Genomic DNA, 20,697 nt, shown 5'->3' with positions numbered 1-20,697 from the left:
TCTCTCTTGTAAACAGGAAAAAAAATTGTGTGGTGCTTTTCTCCAATGTACTCATTTATGTGAATTTGAATATTATAATCCAACATAAATTATACAAAACGACCTAATTATAACTGCTGGAGGGTCTAGGGTTGTTTTTTGTTGGCTTATCTACATTTTGGTTTGCTTTTTGCTGTCAATTCCTCTGTATCAGCCTTCAAACATATGATAGCATCCTTGTAGCGACATTTTAATATGCCCTGTTCTCAAACACTCTTCAAAAATTAATTCTCTGAGAATACCAGATGCTTCCAGTTGTGAGGGATGACACTGAGACCAAGCAGGAAGCTGCTCAGAGAATTTCTAAAGTGCCCACGCTGACTGTGCAGCAGCACAAGAGGAACCAGGGGCATGGATTTGCCACGTATTTGAAGCCTGTTCCTCTGTAAGACACCAGTATGGCTTGAACACAATCCAAAGGCACGGAAAAATTGCACTCAGCTTTTCCTTAGGTGATGATGTCCAGTTTGCCATTCCCCTATGGCTTTTCCCAACAGAGTAAGTTCACTGACGGCTGTATAAGTACCAGCTTCATTAAGGACACAGAGGTAGATTAGAAAACAAGGACAGATGTGCCAAAAGAGAGGCTTCCTCTTAACTACACATAGAGATGCTTCCATGCATAAAATAATAAGGAAAAAAATGTAGGAGAGACTTTTTTTCCCCTATCCAAGTGAATATGCTTTTGCATTTTCCCCAATGACAAAAATTCAGTTTCTTGTACATATATTTGACCCATTGTATTAACAAATTGTCAAACAATAAGATGTTCAAAACTCAGACACTGTTAAGCCTACAAGGTATGTAGCTGAACACCAGTAATGAGGCATAGAAGATATACCTCAAAAATTGGTTTTCTTTCTCCTCCTCTCTGATAGTTAACATGTATTATCAGGGAAAGGTCTGGAATTCTTTTAAACTAGAAATATTCTAACTTCATTGAATTAAATAACTCCTTAATTTTTTTCACATGTTCTGGGAGAAACTACATAGTCCCATTTGTCTTCTTGAATTTTAGCAAATAACAGGATCTTTTCCTGCCTCCAGTAAAACTGAACATTAAGAAAGTATTTGAAGTCTTCATGAATAAAGATAATTCTGATGTAGAATAATAAGTCCTTCAGTAAAGTAGCCTATGATTCCATCCTCTCCTTTTGTGTGAGCATATTGCAAGTAAAGAAGACTACTTAATTCTCAATGAATATAAATTTGAATAGTGAGGTTCAAAGAGAAACTAAATATTAGAACACTATGTTCAGTCTTTAAATGAAAAGACTCTGGGTCTTATAAGTTTGAATATTTCTTCTGTCTAATTCAGAGCACTCTTATGGGACTGTTACCCTCTAGTTTATAACATTTCCTAGATTAGATCACAATTTCTATTCCTCATTTAATTTGTCAGCTTTATATATGCGTTTTTCCCTGTATAAAAGGGCAGAAATGGACAGCTCCAGTTTTGCTGCACAAATAATTCACTACAATATTTTGCCCAGGGTTTATCTGGTGTAGCAGTCACTGCATGACACGGTAAGCTCATTTCTTACAGTATAACTTGAAGATCTCCACAACCTGTTGCAAACGTGTTATGAGAACCTGTATAAAGTAAAAATACTGACTGGCATAATGCTCCTGAAAATGAGATTAACTGCAGTATTCAATTTAAAGTATTCAAAATAAATAACTGCAGCAAAGTGCTGAAGTTTGAGAAAGATTAATCTCCCTTTGATTCAGACTTCCATATATGTTTGAGGTTTTCCCATGAAGGTGTTTCAGTTTTCATGTTACATCCTGGCTTAAGGGAATGCTTTGAATGTTTTTTCCAGTTAGTCTGTAAGGGCTTGACTTGGGGGAGCTCAGCGATACATAATTCCATCTACACAGGAAACACCATAAAAGTGTCACTAATAAAGTAAAACTGGTGTGGCTCTTTTAATGTCTGACAATTTTCTTACATGTTACAATAGTAATTTTTCTATTCTGTGTGATTCATAGGCTTCAAGGCCAGAAAGGTTGTTTTTGATTATCTAGTCTCATTTCCTGCATAATACAAATTACAGGCTGTCAGCTAGTACATGAGAGACCTCCTCTTTAAGCAGTTTAATGGCTAAGAACCTAGGAAATGTATTTTTAGACTTTCTGAAGCCTGCTCTTCTGACTTGGGTCTCAAGAGTATGCCAACTAGGTAGAGGAGTATAGGCACATTCTTGCCTCCCAAGGTGGATAATTAGCATGACCTAGATATATGTACATTTCTGAGAGTTATATGTACTTATTAAAAGCTATAGGGCTGATATACAGATCTTTTAGGTGTTTTGAAAAGGAAAATATTAATTAAACTTTCATTTTGCTTTTATAACAGTTCAATAAGTGCAGAGCTCTCAAAAACCCATTTCTTTAACATGCCTATTCATTTCAGGGACAACCAAAATGAATAGTCTTGTTAGCAAGGTGTAACTCAATCAGCTATTTTAGAACACTGGATAAATACCAAATATATGTGTTTTCCTGGAAGAGAGAATAAATGACACATAATGACACGTGAGTAATTTTTATTACATATTTGTCATTATAGAAAGCATTGTAAAACCTGAGATAGAGCTGTTTCTGAGAGGCAAACTGATGAAGTACAGCAGGTTATATTTACCTGCTTATGTGACTATGTCCTGAATGCAGCTCCATGTATGTATGGTAAATGTGTATATGCTAATAAAAATTGTTGAGGAATTTGTCCTTTAGAATTGTGAATGACTTACTGTGTTTTACTCCATGTATTCAGTACTTTCCAATATTTTCAAAAGGAATACAGGGATTTATCCTCTTCACAGTAGCCTGAACAGCCCCCTTCTTTGCTCTGGGGAAGTATGTAGCAGTAGAATAACAGTGGGACTCAGGAAGCTTTATGTAATGCTCAGAATATAGATTTGCCATAGATATTTTCCTGTCTCATATAGGATGTCTGGATACATATAACAGTTCTATACAGATAAGTGTGCTGCACAAGAATCTTACAAAATTACTAATTTCCAAGTCTAACTTTGTTGGTCCAATCTTGCACTTAGATATTTTTACATTATTCTTTTCTGAAATATAAATTTTCTTCCAATATTATAATACAGTCACAGACAGTATTCTTATTTGAATAATTCACTGCAGAGAAATATAGAGGCAAAATTCTGCAAAGGACATTAAAAAATATCAGTGCATGATTGACACAGTCACAGCTGAATTTTCTGCATTTGAAGGTGCATAATGCTGTAAGAACTTAGAGGGATACCTGCAAAATTCATGGTTTGCACAAGCATTTGGATAAAATGAAAGCACCAGTTTTACTACTTGCACCACAATGATGTGGGGGTGTTCAGGTAAATGAAGGTTAAATTTAAAAAGAACCTTTTGAAATCTCCCATCACCTTTGTGATGATGTAAACATATACTAGTGTTACAGTTCAACATAACTACAGCCAAATGACTCTTCTAAAATTGAAAACTGCATAACATCTAGTCAGTAGTCGCAGTTATCAAATAGCCATTTAAATAAACATCCATTCATAATGCAAATAGCATTGTCAAACAGGCATTTGGCTTTAAAACTAATTTATGCTTTGTTTTGCACAGCTTCAATAGTAAAATCACGACTTGCAAACATAGTTTTCAAAGGTGATTTGCCTGTACAAGACTTTCATGGGGTTTTAAAAAAATTTCTTATGGACTTGGGGAAATGTACCTTGTAAGTACCTGGTGAGACCAAGTGCTTAAGCATAGCCATTAAATGAGAAAATCAAAAGACTAGCTTGTATTACCAGCAAAATGCCTGCAATGCCCTTTTTCTGAGATCAAAAGTACTTATCTGGCACCTTTTTGATATAATTCAGGTTCTTCCTAACAAAGAAACTCAGGTTCAATGAAGTAGGAAATCAGGTAAATTCTTCCTGACTTCTAGTCCTAGGGAGGGATGTTGCTGTTGGTTGGGAGTGGGGTCACTTCAGTACCAATGTAGCTGTCATCAGGAACCTCTCAGGTATTTTTTCAGCTAAAAAATGCTTCAAAAGCAGAATGTTAATGGTCACAGAAAGATATTTAGCTTCCTTTTTTTTAGGTGGATACTCCTGAAAATGGAATAACCATGGCTCACGACATGGAATTCAGGATGGACCTATTAGCTAAGGGTAACTCCAGCAAAAATTTTCCAGACTTATACTCACTTAATGATGAATTTTGCTTTCCAGGCAGACTCCCCTCTGTCTGAAGAACATGCAAAGGCAGATGAAAGGAATTAGACCCAGCTGCTTTTATTTCCTCCCACCCCCAATACAGAGAAGCTACTGAAGTCAATGCTGTGATGCCAACAGTGCCAGGTGTTCTGTGGTAGCCTCTTGTTATCCAAGGTTGCTTCTATACAGCTTTATTAGTTGCCAGTGAATCAGTCCAGATGCTTTCTTTCTTTAAAGAATAAATGTCTACTTTGAGTGGGAAAAAAAAATGCACCAGAACCTCTAAGTCATAGCAGCAAATTACAAAAACTGCCTTTAATGAAATGCAGTGCTGATCAGAAAATTGTTGTAAGTGGGTGCCAACAGAAAAAAACCCTTACCCTGAATATAGCTTTAATGAGGAAGAAAGGACTCCTTTCACTGGAACAAATTAATTCAATAAAAAGATGCAGTCATTTTTGTTTCCTCCCAAGTCTGGAAAAAAACATATCTGGATAACAGGTTGGTATCTATGAACTCCATTAAAAGAATGATGAAGGCAGAATTTCATAGCAAAGCCCACGTTCCATGCTCCACACTTGTTTCCTATGACAGTCTTCCCTTGTGCTCCTGAACTTCCCAGTTCATTGCACAATTTCACTGCTCTGCTTAATTGCTCTAGGTGGACCCTGAAGTACATATAGAAAGCTACCTTCAAGCAATTAAGAACATCAGGGTTATAGAAGGCTTTGAAAATCAGGAAAGAGGTACATTAGTAGTATCAGCGCAAATAATATTGTTTAATTAAAAGGGTTTAAAGACGACTGGATAATTCAAATTTCTGTCGTTTCTAAGTACTTCAGCATGTTATTGCCACCAAAGAAAATTCCTGTAAAGAATAGGTTAAAAAATTTGTACACAGCATTCTTATTTCTACAAGAACAATCGATTATGACCTGACTATTTAAATATTTATTTTCATTTCCTTTCCAGGGAGTCTTTCTTGGTAGAAAAATATCATTATGTGCATTTAGAGGGCATAGTCCCCATTTTCAGTTATACCAGTACAATCTTAGAGTGGTCTTCATAAGAGTTCTTCACTTTCATTGGATTTAGTTTTTTGGAAACTGTGAAAAAGTTTAGTCCAGAATTTTGTAATCCTGCATGTAGACAAATCTTAGAGATGTTTGAGAATACTCCTCCTTGCGGCTCTAATTTCTTTCCACTTAGCTGATGAAACTTCACTGAGCATGATTGATTGGATTAATGTTAAAATCAGCTGAGACTTCTGTTCTGAGTGAGATGTACAATAATTTCCAATTACTTTTGATTTTCTTTGAAACAATAGAAATTAGATTCTCTTGGGCTCATTTGTTTAGTTGCTCTTGTAGATTTCAAGGACTGAATTTTATCGCAGGAAGATACAGTGCAATCTTAGGGTGAAACTGAAATCTTTAGGGTCACTCTGCTGATGTATTTGGCTTACAAGGAGGTTCAAGGATATTCCAATATCCAAGAAGTACACCTCTCTCAAATACCTGTTTCATTGGAAATGTCTGTGAAATATGTATAAAACTCTCATGGAATTTCACTGTGAAAAAGATACAGAGCACTGCAGCTTTAAATTCTCTTTTTGTATGTACATTTATATATACATTAAAATAAAATTTATTTTAAGGAAGAAATGCTAAGTTTTCCTATTTCTTTATTGCTTACCTGCTGTACCTTTTTTTTACCTCTTCAGAGTGACAGCTTAACTGTTTTCCATCCTCAATAAATCCCCTTGTACTTTTTGGCCTGAAATACCCATCCTTCCTCTTGAAAGAGCTTTAATATTATTTTGAAAGGTCCTCTGTCAACATACCCATCTTCTGGATAAACCTATGCTCAAAGAGCAACCTTGTGTTGAGGAAGCCAAAATCTTAGATATGTACTTCCTCCTACCACAATGTTTACTGGACCCAGCAGAAATCTACACATTTGCAAATATAACATTTTTTTTACATTAAATCCTTCATGGTTACTCATTTATTTTCTGTCTCTAAATCCATAGGAAGTCTATGAAAAACACACACATGTTACATGATAATTTTGAGTGACATCAGAATGATTCAGAACATGGTAAATGCTTTATTTTCATGGTGGTAAGAACTAGAACTCATGATGTGGATTGGATATTACCATATGGCAACTGTTTTAAAAATATGTGTGCTCCCCTTTCTTCAGAAAGTTTTCTTGATATTTGTGTCAGGTCCTTACAATTTGTTTTCACACTGCTGATGAGGAATCAGCCATCTCAGATAGAATTTTGAGTATGTGTGTCTCAAGGAAGACTGCATTTCTGTTTCTGATGTTGATTGGTTTCTTCTGAGCCATGTGCTTCAGATAGAAAACTTCTTCAGCAGTCATGCTCTGCGGCATTTTTTTTCTCCTTAGGAGCTGTTAATTGATCACATTTCAACATAAATTTGAATCTGCAGCTTCAAATGTCAATATTCCAGGGTTGCAGGGTATCACCCACTGAAGTGCAAGGAAATTACTTGCTTCACAGAATCACAATCAATATCTAGTATATGGTTCATTATGATATTCAACCAAAATTTTAACATATTGACCATACAAATATAAGGACTATATAAATATTTACTGGAACATGTATTTGTAGGCATGGGGGCATGGGTTACACACAAAAAACTTAATTATAATATTTTTGGTGAACAACAGCCTCTATTTAACTATACTTATGAGGTTCTTCAGAAGAAAAGAAGTCATTATAGAAGAGATATGATATGTAGCTACTGCTCTTTGGAGCACTTAGAGGAACTTTATATTTAAAGCTCTTTAATTTATTAAAAAAAGGTAATGCTCATTAAAAATAACCGTAATTTTATAGAAAATATTTTTTAAATACTTATGCTCATAATTTTGCAAATTTTCCAAGACTTTCAAAATGTTTGGGACCTGTTAAATGGAGGATAAACTTTTAAACCTTTGTTGATTTGTTCCTTTTTATCAGTAGAAGAAACTATGGGATTGAGTGGGGAAGCTCAAGTTTATCCATTCTTCTCCTGTAACGTCATCTAGAAACAACTTCAGTTACCCAACACTATCAACCCCATTGTGTGTCAAACCCCTGAATTACCTCACTTCAGTTCTAGCAGGGAGTCTTTCCAATCAGCTGCTATCACCTAGGATATATAACTGTGTGAACAAGTCCAGAGAGTCAAGAATGCCCTCCATCCGTGTTTTGCGCTTCCCAGGCAAAAGCCAACTGCAGCTGAGAAGGCGTAAAACTGATTCCATGTCAACAGGGCACTGGGCCAAAAATAAGGAGCTGTGCTACAGCCCAGGGCTGTAACAAAGCATTTAAAAGCCTCTGGACTGTTGGGGGCTCGGGTCAGGGAAGGCTGGGGGATGGCTGTCTCTCAGGCCCATTTTGAAGCAGCACACACCAAAGCAGATGAGGAGAGGACAGGCTTTTCAATGATCCGTGAAAGATCAGAGAGTGCAAGAAGCCAAGACCACTTTAGTTCTTCGAAACCAGAGCAAAAATGAAAGTCATCGCAGTAAGATGAATTTGTGGCGGCAGGAAGGTTAATGACTGAACTCCACACAGTTTGATGTTAGGGGAGGTTACTGGCACAAGGTAAGATTTGTATTGCCTGACACAAGCACTACGTAATTACTTAGCTATAACATACCACTTTTATGCTCATGATTGTTTAAGGATTTATTTAAATTGCTTTTATTTTTCAGTGCTCTATTTTTCCAGTTGTCAAATGAATTGTGTGATTGACAATTAACAAATTAGTGGCATCACTTTGGCATTACAGATATTGTATGATAGCTTGTGCAATAAAAAACTTGCTCTCCTTTGTCAAGGAAGTTGGCAGATACCTAAATTGCCATTCTGAAGTCCTTCTTCAGCATTTATACACAGTATAGCAAATAGCATCACATCAAAAGCCTGCAATCTAATACAATAAATTGCAGTTGTACTAGCAATCTTTTGGTAGAAACACTTATTGCTCAGCTAGCTAACATTTAATAGTTTGTTACGAACCTGAGCGACTCACGTACAATTTAAAGCTGCACATAATTTCTAAAATAATAGAACAGGAGTATGAACATATATTTAGGTATAGAATGAGTAATATATGTAGTCAAAAGTATGATAATTACATAGAAATAAACTATAGGTAAAAATATGTATAGGCTTAAGAGAACTGCAGTATAAAAAACGAAGTAATACATGTCACTGTTATAGTTTCTGAATTATAAATTCCTTTCATTGCTCACCAAAAGAATACTAAAAGGAGGGGATGGGATTTTTTTTTTTTTAATAAAGAAATTGAGTGTTTTACATTAGTTGCTGTGTAAATTTAGTTGTATTACTATTCATCACAAAATAATTCTTCATTACTTTGATGAGATAAGGCCTATAGGTGGAAATGGTGGTTTTATTAGACCACTTCCAACAGTTGGAGAAAACAGACAAAATTTTTTTAGATACAAATTTGTTTGGGGCAAACAAATCTGTCTGTTATGAACAGCAGATTTAAGGTTTGCTTTGAATTTAAAAAATTGTTCTGGGTAGCATTTTCAAGTAGTCTAATGAAAACACAAACACCATTTACAAACCTTACCTTGCCTATGTATTTTCACCATCAGAGCAATGACAACCCTGCTGCTAGATTTCTATACAGCCAGGTTATTTCCAGGGACTGAAAAAGGAATTCCTAAGTATTTCTGAATATATGGCGCTTATCAGAAAATAAACGAATGCCAGTATAACTAAAAGACTGCAGCTCTTCCTAGAATTAGGCATAGCATCTACAAGGATTAATTTGTGGGGAGATTACCTAGAGTATCCCAATTTAGATTTACAATTAACGACAAACATCAGGGGCGTCATGAGATGGTACTGGATTTAGTATTGCTTGTCCAGTTGGAGAGGCTGCTCGACTCTCCTTCCTCTGTCAACACCAGGTCCCTACCTCGTTAACACCCTGCCCTAATTCTGAAGATATGCTGATTTTTTTTTTTTTCCTTTTCCAGTACCCCAAAGAATATCTACACAATTAAAGGAGATGGTGATGCTTCAGCATTTTATACTCAGGACAAATTACATTGTAAAGCTTCTTAAAAGTGTTTTATTGCTTATATTTCCAAAATAAGATTAATTCACTCTGAATTTTGCAATTACTGACCTTGCATACCTCTTAAGGAATGGAACTTGTAACGAAGCTGTTTCCTCTTTTTTCCCTTCACTCCTTTCCATCACCCTCCTAATTTTTCATATTGTCATGTGTTACGAATGTGTGTTATCACAACTGTTTCAAGGCCACATGTTTCAATAGCTGATATTAATAAATTTTCAGGATAGTCTACCAAATGAGGCTGTTTTTTGCTGGTTGTGGATATGGTGCAATATTGAGGGATATTTTCTGTTACAAGCAACTGGAGTGGTACACGTATAAATCCTTTCCATCCATTTGAACAAATATACACCATTATATGTGCAGAAATATTGTGATTCTCAAAACACAGTAATGATTATTTCTATATTAACTGAAAAAATCTAATAAAAATTAAAATATGAAAAGAAAAATGTAGTCAAATGATTAGATGACTGGTAATTGGTGTATAAATTATGTTACATGGCACATTATTGAACACTAAATGTAACTAATATATACAAGGTAATTTTTTGGTGAATATAGTTGTTAAACCTTTAAAAATAAAAATATAAATATCTAAATGTTGCACAATACTTGAAAAGTTTCTGTTTTGCTAAAAATCTGCTCTCCAGATCAGCTACTACTAATAATAAATATTCATAATGTTTATATTTTAATCCTTTCACACAAAAAAACCCTTTGGTGTCGTACACACTACATCATTTATTCATTTATACAGAACAATCTAGAAAAATAATTCTGCATTATTAATAAAAATTATCTATAACGTCAAGGTTCAGTTAATATGAAATGCCATTTTAAGGTAACTGCAGCCAGGATATCGACTGATTAGGAATAAGATAGTAATAAAAATAATAAGGAAGTCATACATACTAGGTACGATTAAGAAAAACAAAAGGATACTCCAAACAAAATGAAATGATCCTATAAAATGCAGAAATCAGCAGATTGTTTTTCATACTTGCTTAAAACCTTTTGCTCAGCAAGAAGATGTAGAGTTCCAGGACACACACAACCCTTTAAATGGTATCCCACCTATACAAGTACAGAGTCTTTCCAGGGGGTCTGATATGAGGAGGAGTGAGACACTACAGATTTGTATTTACAGTCTTTGCATCACATGAGCTTTCTAGGTATGGAAACACTAAATCAGCCAAGACACCAGCAAACCTGGAAGTTTGTTTCTAATTTAACTAGTTAGTTTAACTATTTGCAGCTATGACCATGCAAATTTGATTTCTGATATATACAAAGAATACTCACCCCCTGACAAATGCTTAAGATGAATAAAACTGTATTATTCATCACAAGTAACAGGATTAAATGGGGTTTTAATGACCAGCTTCTTATCATAAAAATATATTTACACAATGCCTGTGAACAAGTGTCCTTGTAGCAAAACCTGGTGTTTATATATACAGGAGAAAAATCGTGCCCCTACTGCATTGTTTCCTCTGGGAGAAGAGAAGTAAACAGGGCTGGCATTCTTTACATAAAGAAACAAAAAGAATAAAAAAAAATCTGAAAGAAACCCCACACTTCTCTTTGGCTTTTATTCTTCCTCATTCCTTTGTCCAATTCTTATCTTGGATATGCTCAAAGTGATTAATATACAAGAAAACTCTCAGAGCAAAGACTTGCTAAAGTTCGTGCTATTCCCATTTAAAACATACATCAAGCTGTGGACTGAACCTGGACAGATTATCTCCACAGAGTCTCTACTGAACAACATCACACTTTTTTTTCTGTGTCTGGTGGTTCAGACTACAACTCTTTCAGAACAGAACAAGGCATACCTCAAAATATGGCTGTTATTTCATCCTGAACACTTCCTGTAACTGTAGCCTCTTTTATCACTGCCAAAGCTTTACATCTCTCACAAAACCAGGAGACAAACTTTGAAAATGGCCAGCCTTTAGGTACTTTAGGATAATTCTCCTTACCTTGATATCCATGAAATATTTACTGTAAGAATATACCTACCTCATGTTATCAGTGCAAAAATTTTACGTTTACTTGCATTATTTATACATACATTAAAGTATACTGAGGGCATTAAAAAGAAAGAAAATCATGTAATACCTTTACTTTTACCTATGGATTTGGTGAAATGGTTCCATGAAGAAAGCATTTCCAGACAAAAAGAGAATAAAGAAGAGGAGAGAAACAACAGTAAGAGTCATGAGTACATGTAAATGCAATAGTATCTGAACATGAAGAGACAAAGTATAAGGTAAGTGCCTGAAGACAAATGGAGATGCAATCAGTGTCATAGTAGGGATTTAGTTTATTTCTTCCCAATCATGTACATGCAGAGAAACACAGAAATAACCCATGCTTAGATAAGAAAGACTGCCACAAAAGTAACATGGACAATGGTTAGGAGGAAAAAAATCACTGGTTTTGTTAGGTAGCAAAATTGTACTCTCAGCATTCCAGAAGCCAGGAGCAGGTGCTTTCTGCACAATTCCAATCAGCCATGCATTAATGCAAATGGACTCTTCAATGTGTACAATGTGACAAGAGGAGTATCTTCTTTCAGGAGCTATCTGAAGAGAGGCCTTGCACTTTGTTTATCTTTTACAGAATCACCCATAATTGTATTTTCTGATAAATACATGAAATTTTCTTAATAACTTTCTTATTTCTCTCACCTCTTTTTAGTTATTGTACTGCAAGAGGGGGAGTTGAGGAGGCAGGAAGGACAAAAGCTTATGGAGCAAACAAAAAAACCAAAAAATGAGATAAGAAAAAGATGTGACTAAAACCATGTGTTTCTTTGCAGCCAAAGACAGCTTTCAAGCATTTGCCCATCAGTTGCAGTGATGGATTCAAAGCAGCTACAGAACAAGAAGAAACAATGAAAGCAGAGTGGAAAAGGAACAGAGCCCATACCTTGGTCGCCCATCATCAGGTGCGCCAGACCTTGAAGGGAAACAAGAGCACAGTCAGCAATGAACAAGGGAGCACGGGAAGGTGGTGTTGTCACACTGACAAAAATGTTTTGTGACAGGCATCTGTTTCCTATGAGATGTCTGTATCACAGAGGGAAATCAAAGAGCATTTTTCAACCACTGGTTGGAATGCTTTGGGCTACGAGTAACAGAACTGCAATTCAAACACTGGGTGCTGGTTTATTGTGTATTTTTTTTTTTCTGTGCAGTATTTGCAATGACAGAAAATAATAAAATGCTTTCAAATTCAACCAATTCCTTTAATAATATATCTGTCTTTATCATATTTTAATTATATCGCTTTGAACACTTTGCTGGGAGGACTTCCTGTCCTCTACATGTGAAATGATGTTGAAACCCTGGAGAAGTTTAAACCTGAAAAATGGGCTGGGTCTGATCTTTTTCCCCTCATAAAAATGAGCATTTCAGGTAATTAAATAAAATGTCTTCATCACATTGAAATGATAATGCAAAGGATGTCTCCTTATTTGTGTGAAATGTGACAGTAGAATGAATTTGTTCCAGAGAAGGCAAATTATTACATATGCAATATAAAATACATAGTAATAAAGAAAATTTAAGAGACAGCTATTGCAACTACTTCATAAATCTGTGAGAAATAGATTTTGCTTTATACTTGTATTGTGAGATGAAATCCCATCATACCAGAATAGGTCTAGTGACATTTCAAAGCAGAAATCCATAATGATAATCACTCATCCAGAACCAAATTTTGTTACTCTTTAAGGAAAAATATTCAGCTTTTTTAATTCACAATAATAAAATGATACTTATATCTCACTGAGTATAATGTGATGCAGGGAGAATATTTTTTCTAGATATATGAGGGTTTTTCACTTTTTATGTCTGACTTAAAAAACAGGCTTATTCTTGTTGAAATTAGCTGTCTTAGGATCCATTTCAGAACTTATTAATTGTTCATGTGTTAAATGTGCTCCTCTTCTTAAAAAGCCATACATTATTTTCTTAATTGCAATTAATTAAATTAATTCACACAAAGAAGGTGAGCAATCAAATATCCTTCTCTTTATTGGAAAGCAGACTTCCTAGAGAGAGAGTTTCTATGATTTCTAATTCACAAAGAAAATTAGGTGCACAAATGACTCACACTACTTGGGGGTAGTTCAAAGACGATACTCCCGACTGCAATCAGTCTGAAAGGATTCGTCTCTTATCAGTTCCAAATCTCAAGTGATGCTCCAAGTAGACTAACAATGGTTTTGCTGAATTATTGCTTTTTAAAGTCACCCGTTTTGGATGTGTAGTTAAACTGAAGGGCCTGATGTGCCTCATCTCTTGTGCAATAAATTGTGTTTCCAAATACAGTGCTCTGCAGCTGGTGGGATTACCTGGGGCTCACAGCAATGCAAACGAAAACTGACTGTGATCCTGAAGGGATGCCTGCATCAGCATTGCTTGGGAAACATCACACAGCTGTATTGGCAATTTGCAGCATGTGAAAGAGAATAGAAATGCTTTCATGGGTGTTCTTTCTCTGTAAATGTTGCTGCAAGAGAGGCTTGCTGGATAGAGTATAAAGACCAGGTGATATTTTTTTAATTCATTCTTTTAGTGCTGGGTGTCCTTGCTTAGATCCCCTGCTACACTGCCTTTTGGAAGTATCAGTCTCTTCCTGTGATTGATTAATTAGTCTTTTGGGTTTTAACTTTTGTTGTTGGCAACTATAGCAAGAAATCTCAGACTTTTGACTTGACCCTAACTGTATTTGATAGAGGAAAATTGAAACCAGCTGAACATTGCAACATGTATTTTCTTTAATGAAACAGTGACTTTTCAGCCACTACTTTAGGTGAGCTCTTTCAGCTCTTAGAAGGTGTGAAAAAAATCACTGTCCTGTCTCCCAGGGGTATGCAAAGAAGGTGATCTCTTACTAGCTCACATTTACATATGAACTTTGTAGCTATAGGAACCTAAACAAAAGTCCAGCTTCAGATTATCACTGCTTGATAGCTACTATTTTTGTTAAAATGATATGTGAAATTGGTCAGTTGCAAATAGATGACTCTTACATAATTTGAAGAAAAAAAATGTAAATAGCAGAAGTGCCTCTTGAAATCATCATAAAAACTACTTGAATTTTAAGAGTCACTTACAGTGTTGTTCAATGAAAAAAGGCAGTCAAGTGAATGTAAAAGACATACACTGCTCAAACCAAACATCTACCAATTAAAAAATTTGGTACTACTCCTCAAGACACTGTATTTTGTTTGACTCTTTGTGCTATTTTATTTGCAAGCATTAAGGCCACCTATACTTCCTTGCTAAAGGCACATAATGATACTTACCTTATTTTCTATTTTTGCAATCTATGGATGAAGGCTATGGAAGAGTGAAGAATTACTAGTACTGTACCTGATCATTCCACAGAGTGCTTTAAAATTATACAGGTAAATCAGCAACCACTGCTAGATTTGCAAAATGAAAGTCTGCTTGTAATAGAGAATACCACAACAAATAGACCTGGGAAGTTTTTTTCCTTAAGTAGCCACATATAGGCATCCCATACATTGAAAATACTCATTTGTGCACCATTGCTTCAATTTCTTTGTGAATTAGGAATTCAAGATTTAGAAGGAATCCCTCCTGTGTAATCCACCCCAACCCTCTCCTGAACTTGGCTCTGAGAGGAGAGAGTTAAGGGGCACAGGGTGGATAGTGGAAGGGGAAATGAAGATATCATTATAGTTTGTTGTGTAAGTTCCATGCAGAGCACAGGCCAAAACAAAATTTAAACATGATAAACCTGCAGTGAAGGTATTAAAGTCTAGTACAACTACAGTAAAATGAATAAACAGAAGCCTTTTTTACCTGCAGTATATACAAAATTTAATACTACATATTTCTGTCTGCTTATGTCACCTAATTTACAGATATGCTCACATATCACAGAGATCAAAGACGAAAAATTTTAGCTCAGTTTTCAAGTTGTGCTTTGGATACACCATTCTGTGCTTCCATTCTTTACATATTCATGCTTTGTAACTTTAATGTATGCATAAGTACCCAAACCTGTGTTGGAATAAATTTAAGGTTGCAATTTGAAGAATTAGATTCAGGTAAAGTCTGGATTAACTGTTATCCAGGTTTTATCTTGTACTGCTGTGCATAAATGAATATGTGAAATGCAATTGAACCTCCTTATCTAGTTGTACTGAACCTAATTCAAATTTTGAGACTCATGTTGACACCACTAAGAGTTTTATGCACAGATCAAATGCAAGATTAGGTAGTTATTTCTAGGCTTTTGTGTTTTTCAGCTAGAATTTCTATCCCAGTGTTGTTGAATACATTTTTATCTCACAATGAAAATGAAATTTTATTGACGTGTACGAGCATGAAAGTGCACACAAGTAAAGCACCAGAATTGTTTGAATTTTCTTTCTCCTTGGGATAACATACATATTAATAAAATTGCACAGCATCATCTATGTGTTAAACCTGAGCACCTATCTTCATCCTTGAATACAGCAGCATAGAGGAATGAAGCACCAGCACTTCTAGGCTTGAGAAAACCACCTCAGAACAGGCAGGCAGTGGCCCATGGTGGCTTGAAACCTGAATGAACTCAGGCCCCAGAGTGGCTCACATGAGCACCCTCGGTCAGAGTCATTCCAGGGCAGTCACTTTGCATGTGAGTTACTTTACAAAGCCCTTGCTTTTAAAATAGTTTTTAAAATATTGGAAGGAAGTAAAATGAAAGCAATTTTTCAGTTTAGATAGGTAAACTATTTTTTTTTCCAATAGATAATAATTTATCCAGCAAAGATTCACCCCAGAGAGACTTTTAAAAACATTTGTACATAAAAAAGCACCTGCACTTTTTGGCTTAAAAGCAAAAAGGCTTTAAAACTATCATATACTTGCATGTTTTACCAGCTAATAGACTTACTTACCACTGCTCAGGATAGATGGCATTGTGCCTTAGTTTCCACTGCCCTATGCCATACTTTCTTTAAAGGGATTTAATTACATACCAACATAATTATTAAAATCACATGCTTCCTCTTTCACAATGTCCAAAAGGCAAGTGCATTATGCTAAAAAGTTAGACAGAAAACCTTTTTTCCTAAAGCTTTGTGCTGTAAAGGATGTAATAGTAAGCAAGGTTTGTGGTATTAAAGAGAAAAGCGCTTTCCATTTTCCTAAGCAATTAAAAGATGTGAATTTAACATGCATTACTATCTTATTGGGAGGATTTAGGCTCCACATTGATGAGACAAATAGTTTCTTGAAGTGTTTTTCATACAGAACATGAGAAGAAATCAGTCCTGCAAACCTCCAGAAAGATTTTGGATATGATATCAGTCATACAAGTACAAATCCTTTTGTTTCAGTGGGGATATTCTGGAATTAGAGCAAAAAGCCAAGGAGCTTTGCTTGAGTTCTGTATGAAAAAAGAAATCACATTTATTTAATAAACTTTTCTGCCTTTATGAGGGAAAAAATACAACTTACCGTACTGACTGGTATGTGTACTTTTATAACATTAAGCAGAAGGAGAAAAAACCCCACTGAACAGAAGGGAAAAACAAGAGCTTAGGAAAATAAGGTAGAAAGCACCCACCTTCCACATAGTTGTCTTCTGTAAGCACATAACAGGGAAGGAGAGAAAAGGAAAACATTCATTAAGCAGCATGCAGACTGGAACTTGCCATTGCATGTCTTTATCATGCAAGGCATCAAACACAACATGCAAGTGCTCCATTGCTACAATCCAGAGGGAAAAACAAAAGCACCAGGGAAGCAGTGTTTCCTCTACTTAACAAAATGCATGTGATATGAAACAAAACAATACTCTTTCCAAAGTGCAAAAAATTGTACAGGATTTACTGCAGCTCTTTGTACATGCAATTATTATTATTGTTAGTTATTAATCAGAGGCTCTTCTTGTAAGACTTTTGTAACTATATTTTAAAGCCACCAGTCATTTGTGATAGGGATTCTAAGTTCATTTGGTTCTACTTTCCCATTCTGAATTCTCCTGGATGATGAAGTAGATGATTTTAAAGTTAAGAAAACTTAAATTCTTGAATATGCTGTGAAGATGTTACCACAGGCAGCATGGCTGATCCTGCAGTCATTAGTGAGGCACTCTGGTCATTGGGTCAAATCTCCAAATCCAGCAGGGAAAAAAATGGCGCTTAAACTGGGTGGAATAACTCAGAATTGTTGGATCATGTCCTACAGAATTGGTCAGCATAAGAAACTTGCACACTGTAAAAAATCAATTCTCTACCTGGTACAGCCAGCAAAGGCCACAGCAGTGCCAAGGATGGGTTCTGCCCCCAGATTATAACAAAAGGAATTTTGCCTAAGGAAAATTTCACGAAGGAAAGGCTGCCATCAACAAGCAAAATTTGTTCTTTCATCCCCAACCCAGCCATCAATATGGGGCACAAGAAAGAAGGTTCTCCCAAAGCTTACAAAGCAAAAGGGGACGAAAAATTGCTAATGAAGTGGACAGAATTTAAAGCTGAGAAAGAGGCTTGGTGTCCCAACACTCATGTTAGCATCTATAGCCCTCAACTGCTCCACTGGGAAGGTGATTTTGAGGGAGTATTTCTCTGCTACCCATTATGATCATGACTGAGGAGAGGATAGGAGAGAGAAAATGGGAGAGGTAAAATAATGAAGGAAAACCATCACAGAAGTCAAGGAGATGGACGGTGTGGAACCAACGAAGAGACAGGGAAGGGCAACAACACAGCAGTCTGACTGCCTGGGAAACCCCTTGCTGCAGTTTATGTTTTCTCCTCCAATGCTTCCCGGGGAGGAAGCACACAGAAGCCAGTGCAAACTGAGGGCCAGTTCTGCAATTATGGGTCATTTTGCATGGAGTCATCCCATAGGAATAAAGCCTTTTCATGTGACCATGAAACTAAACTAATTTTGATATATTGTAATCCAATAAAAGAATAAGAAAATGAGTTACACAGAACTGGGCTTAATGATATTTTTAAGCACAGTCATTTCCTCCCAGAATGTGTCACTTGTCATAGTGAAAAGCCTTTATAAGTCAATTCCAGGAGGCACTGAAAAAGGTCATCAAAACTAGACAGTATTCCAACAAATAATTTGAAAATCTTACCACTTTAAAAATAATAAATGCTATAAATGATGAATAATAGGGATTTAAGTTTCTCAGTTTTTAGTTCTACAGTTAAGATATTATAATTCACCTTTTCCATTCACACACCCTAAATCAAGAAATAGAATAAAATTCACTGAGAAAATGCAGAACACCCAGTTTCACAAGATACAGATGTTATGTTCTATACACGACGTAAATTAGGGTGATGTTTGGGCTATTAGAAATAGCAGCTCTTAGCAAAACTTTTCTGGAAAAGCCTTCTACCTTTAACTGCATACAGTAATTTCCTTCCTTTAAGTAAAAAAAAAAACCAAACACCCAAACTCAATGAAAAATGAATTAGTTATTTCAGTTGTAGTATAACTGCAGGCTCTTTCATCTAATTCTGGTTATCACAGTGTTGATATATTGCAATATCAACACTGTCATGGCGTCCTTTTTGGTGGCCATGCTTAGCTTAACATGATTTTTTAAAACCAGCATATAAACTTGCTGACAGGCCTGTTCAGTTCCTCATGATGTCAGAGTCAAAGAAAAGGGTTCTGAAAATGACATCATAGGCAGCATTAGATGGTTAAACTCATTTGGCTACAGGGTTTAGCATATTTTGTTTTCTATCATGAGTAAAAATTCTATCTTAGCAATAATTGGTATGCCTTTTTTGATGACTTTCACCAGAAAGATTCATACTAGCTAAGCAGCTTCCCCTAAATGACTGATTGATTAAACTTTTAAGTGATAGCAAGTTAAGCTGTCAAAACATTTTGAATTAAATAAAATGGAAAAAAGTCGAATTCCTTCTCTGTGAATTAACAGTGTATATAGCCAAACCCCTATGCACTAGTAAACAGCAATGAAAATTCATTCCTCCACAGGTTTTTGTCATGGTAAGTTAAACCATCTTAAACAGTTTTGCAATCTAAGAAAAAAATTAATTCAGCTTCTTTATGGTACTTTACAAGGCTTTTACATTAGATTAGTGTTGAGCACTTTTCTTTAATTAAGGTAGTTTGTTTGTGATGGATGATATATTTCCATATCACTAGCACTTCATTTGGCTTTCCTGATTCCCATTTTCTTGTCATAGTCTGTTCATCTAAGCAGAATCTAAGAAGCCAGAAGGCCCAAATTCTAGCCTTGCTTTTTATTCATTTTGCTTACTCCAGCCACTCTTCAAACAAAACAAAAAAAAAAGGAAAAAAAAAAGGAAAAAAAAGAAGAAAAAAAAAGGAAAAAGGGAAACTCTTTGAAAGCTATGCATACAATCAAGTTGCAGTACAGAGGGAACAAAATTTTCCTCATTTAAATCAGGAGTAACTGTATTTATGTCACTAGAGTTGCAGTGGTGTAAAATTTCTGTAGCTGGAGGAGAGTAGAGCCGTACTACGCATTTCTGCCACTGCTGATGATTTAGCCACACACAGTCAGAATTTACCCACATTTATATGCATCCACTCTAAGGGACCTTACAGTCTACTGAGTAGCTCTTGACAACAGTGGAACTCAAGGTTTTCAGGACCCAAAATGCCAGGTCCAAATGCTGCAGGCAGTGGCACAGAGCAGCTCCTTCCTTCTCTGCACCAGCTGATTGTACCAACGACTTTTCACCATGAAAACAGGTGACTTTCTCTTCAGCATTCTGACTTCAAAGAGATGTGGGGACTCTTCTACTTTTCACTTTGCCCCGAGCTCCTCACTTGAAGAACTAGAGGATTCTTATCCATGGCAAATTCTTATTTCAGACCTTTCCCCATGCCCACCACCAACAAAATCAATTGCCCTGCTACTTTCTGTGTTTGCAGCCTAATTCCTCCAGCCAAAGTCTGCTCTCAGTGCTACATGTGTAATCTGTTGCCTGTTCATATCAAGCCAAATACTGAGTTGATTTAAATCTGTTATGACACAGTTGAAATCAGAGGAACTATACAACTCACACAGGCTGTGAGTCTGGCTTATTATCTCCAGAGAAAGTGTCTCAGGCTGTCCCTGCTGAACTGAGAGCAGGTTTTGCTCCATATTTTTTTTGCAGCAAAAGCACAACCAATTATAATTATTTTAGCATATCACTGTGTTTTAGGGATATGAAAATGGGAATAATATTTTTACAGTACATTTTTACTAATTAAAGAATCATTTTAATATTTCGTAATTCTTCATGGAAACCTTGATTTAAAAAAAAA

At 35.8% G+C, this 20,697-nt stretch overlaps 1 protein-coding gene across 31 annotated transcripts in view; it reads right to left on the bottom strand.

Annotated features, from left to right (window-relative positions):
- Positions 1-20,697, bottom strand: part of NRXN1 (neurexin 1) — a 676,704-nt gene that overhangs the window by 581,019 nt on the left and 74,988 nt on the right. For 19 of the 31 annotated variants that reach the window (XM_048299377.1, XM_048299382.1, XM_048299400.1 and 16 more), the window contains exons 3-5: positions 16,991-17,008; positions 12,326-12,355; positions 11,513-11,524 (exon numbers count right to left, since the gene is read on the bottom strand). The exons of 5 other annotated variants lie outside the window; for them this stretch is intronic. In XM_048299377.1, the coding sequence (XP_048155334.1) occupies positions 11,513-11,524; positions 12,326-12,355; positions 16,991-17,008 (60 nt within the window). The remainder of the gene's footprint in view (positions 1-11,512; positions 11,525-12,325; positions 12,356-16,990; positions 17,009-20,697) is intronic. 7 more of the 31 variants (XM_048299383.1, XM_048299394.1, XM_048299405.1 and 4 more) reach the window with 3 other exon arrangements.

The sequence above is a fragment of the Corvus hawaiiensis genome, chromosome 3 (assembly GCF_020740725.1).
Source record: "Corvus hawaiiensis isolate bCorHaw1 chromosome 3, bCorHaw1.pri.cur, whole genome shotgun sequence".
Taxonomy (NCBI): domain Eukaryota; kingdom Metazoa; phylum Chordata; class Aves; order Passeriformes; family Corvidae; genus Corvus; species Corvus hawaiiensis.
Note: the sequence above shows the minus strand (reverse complement) of the source record. Positions and strands in the feature narration are given on the sequence as shown.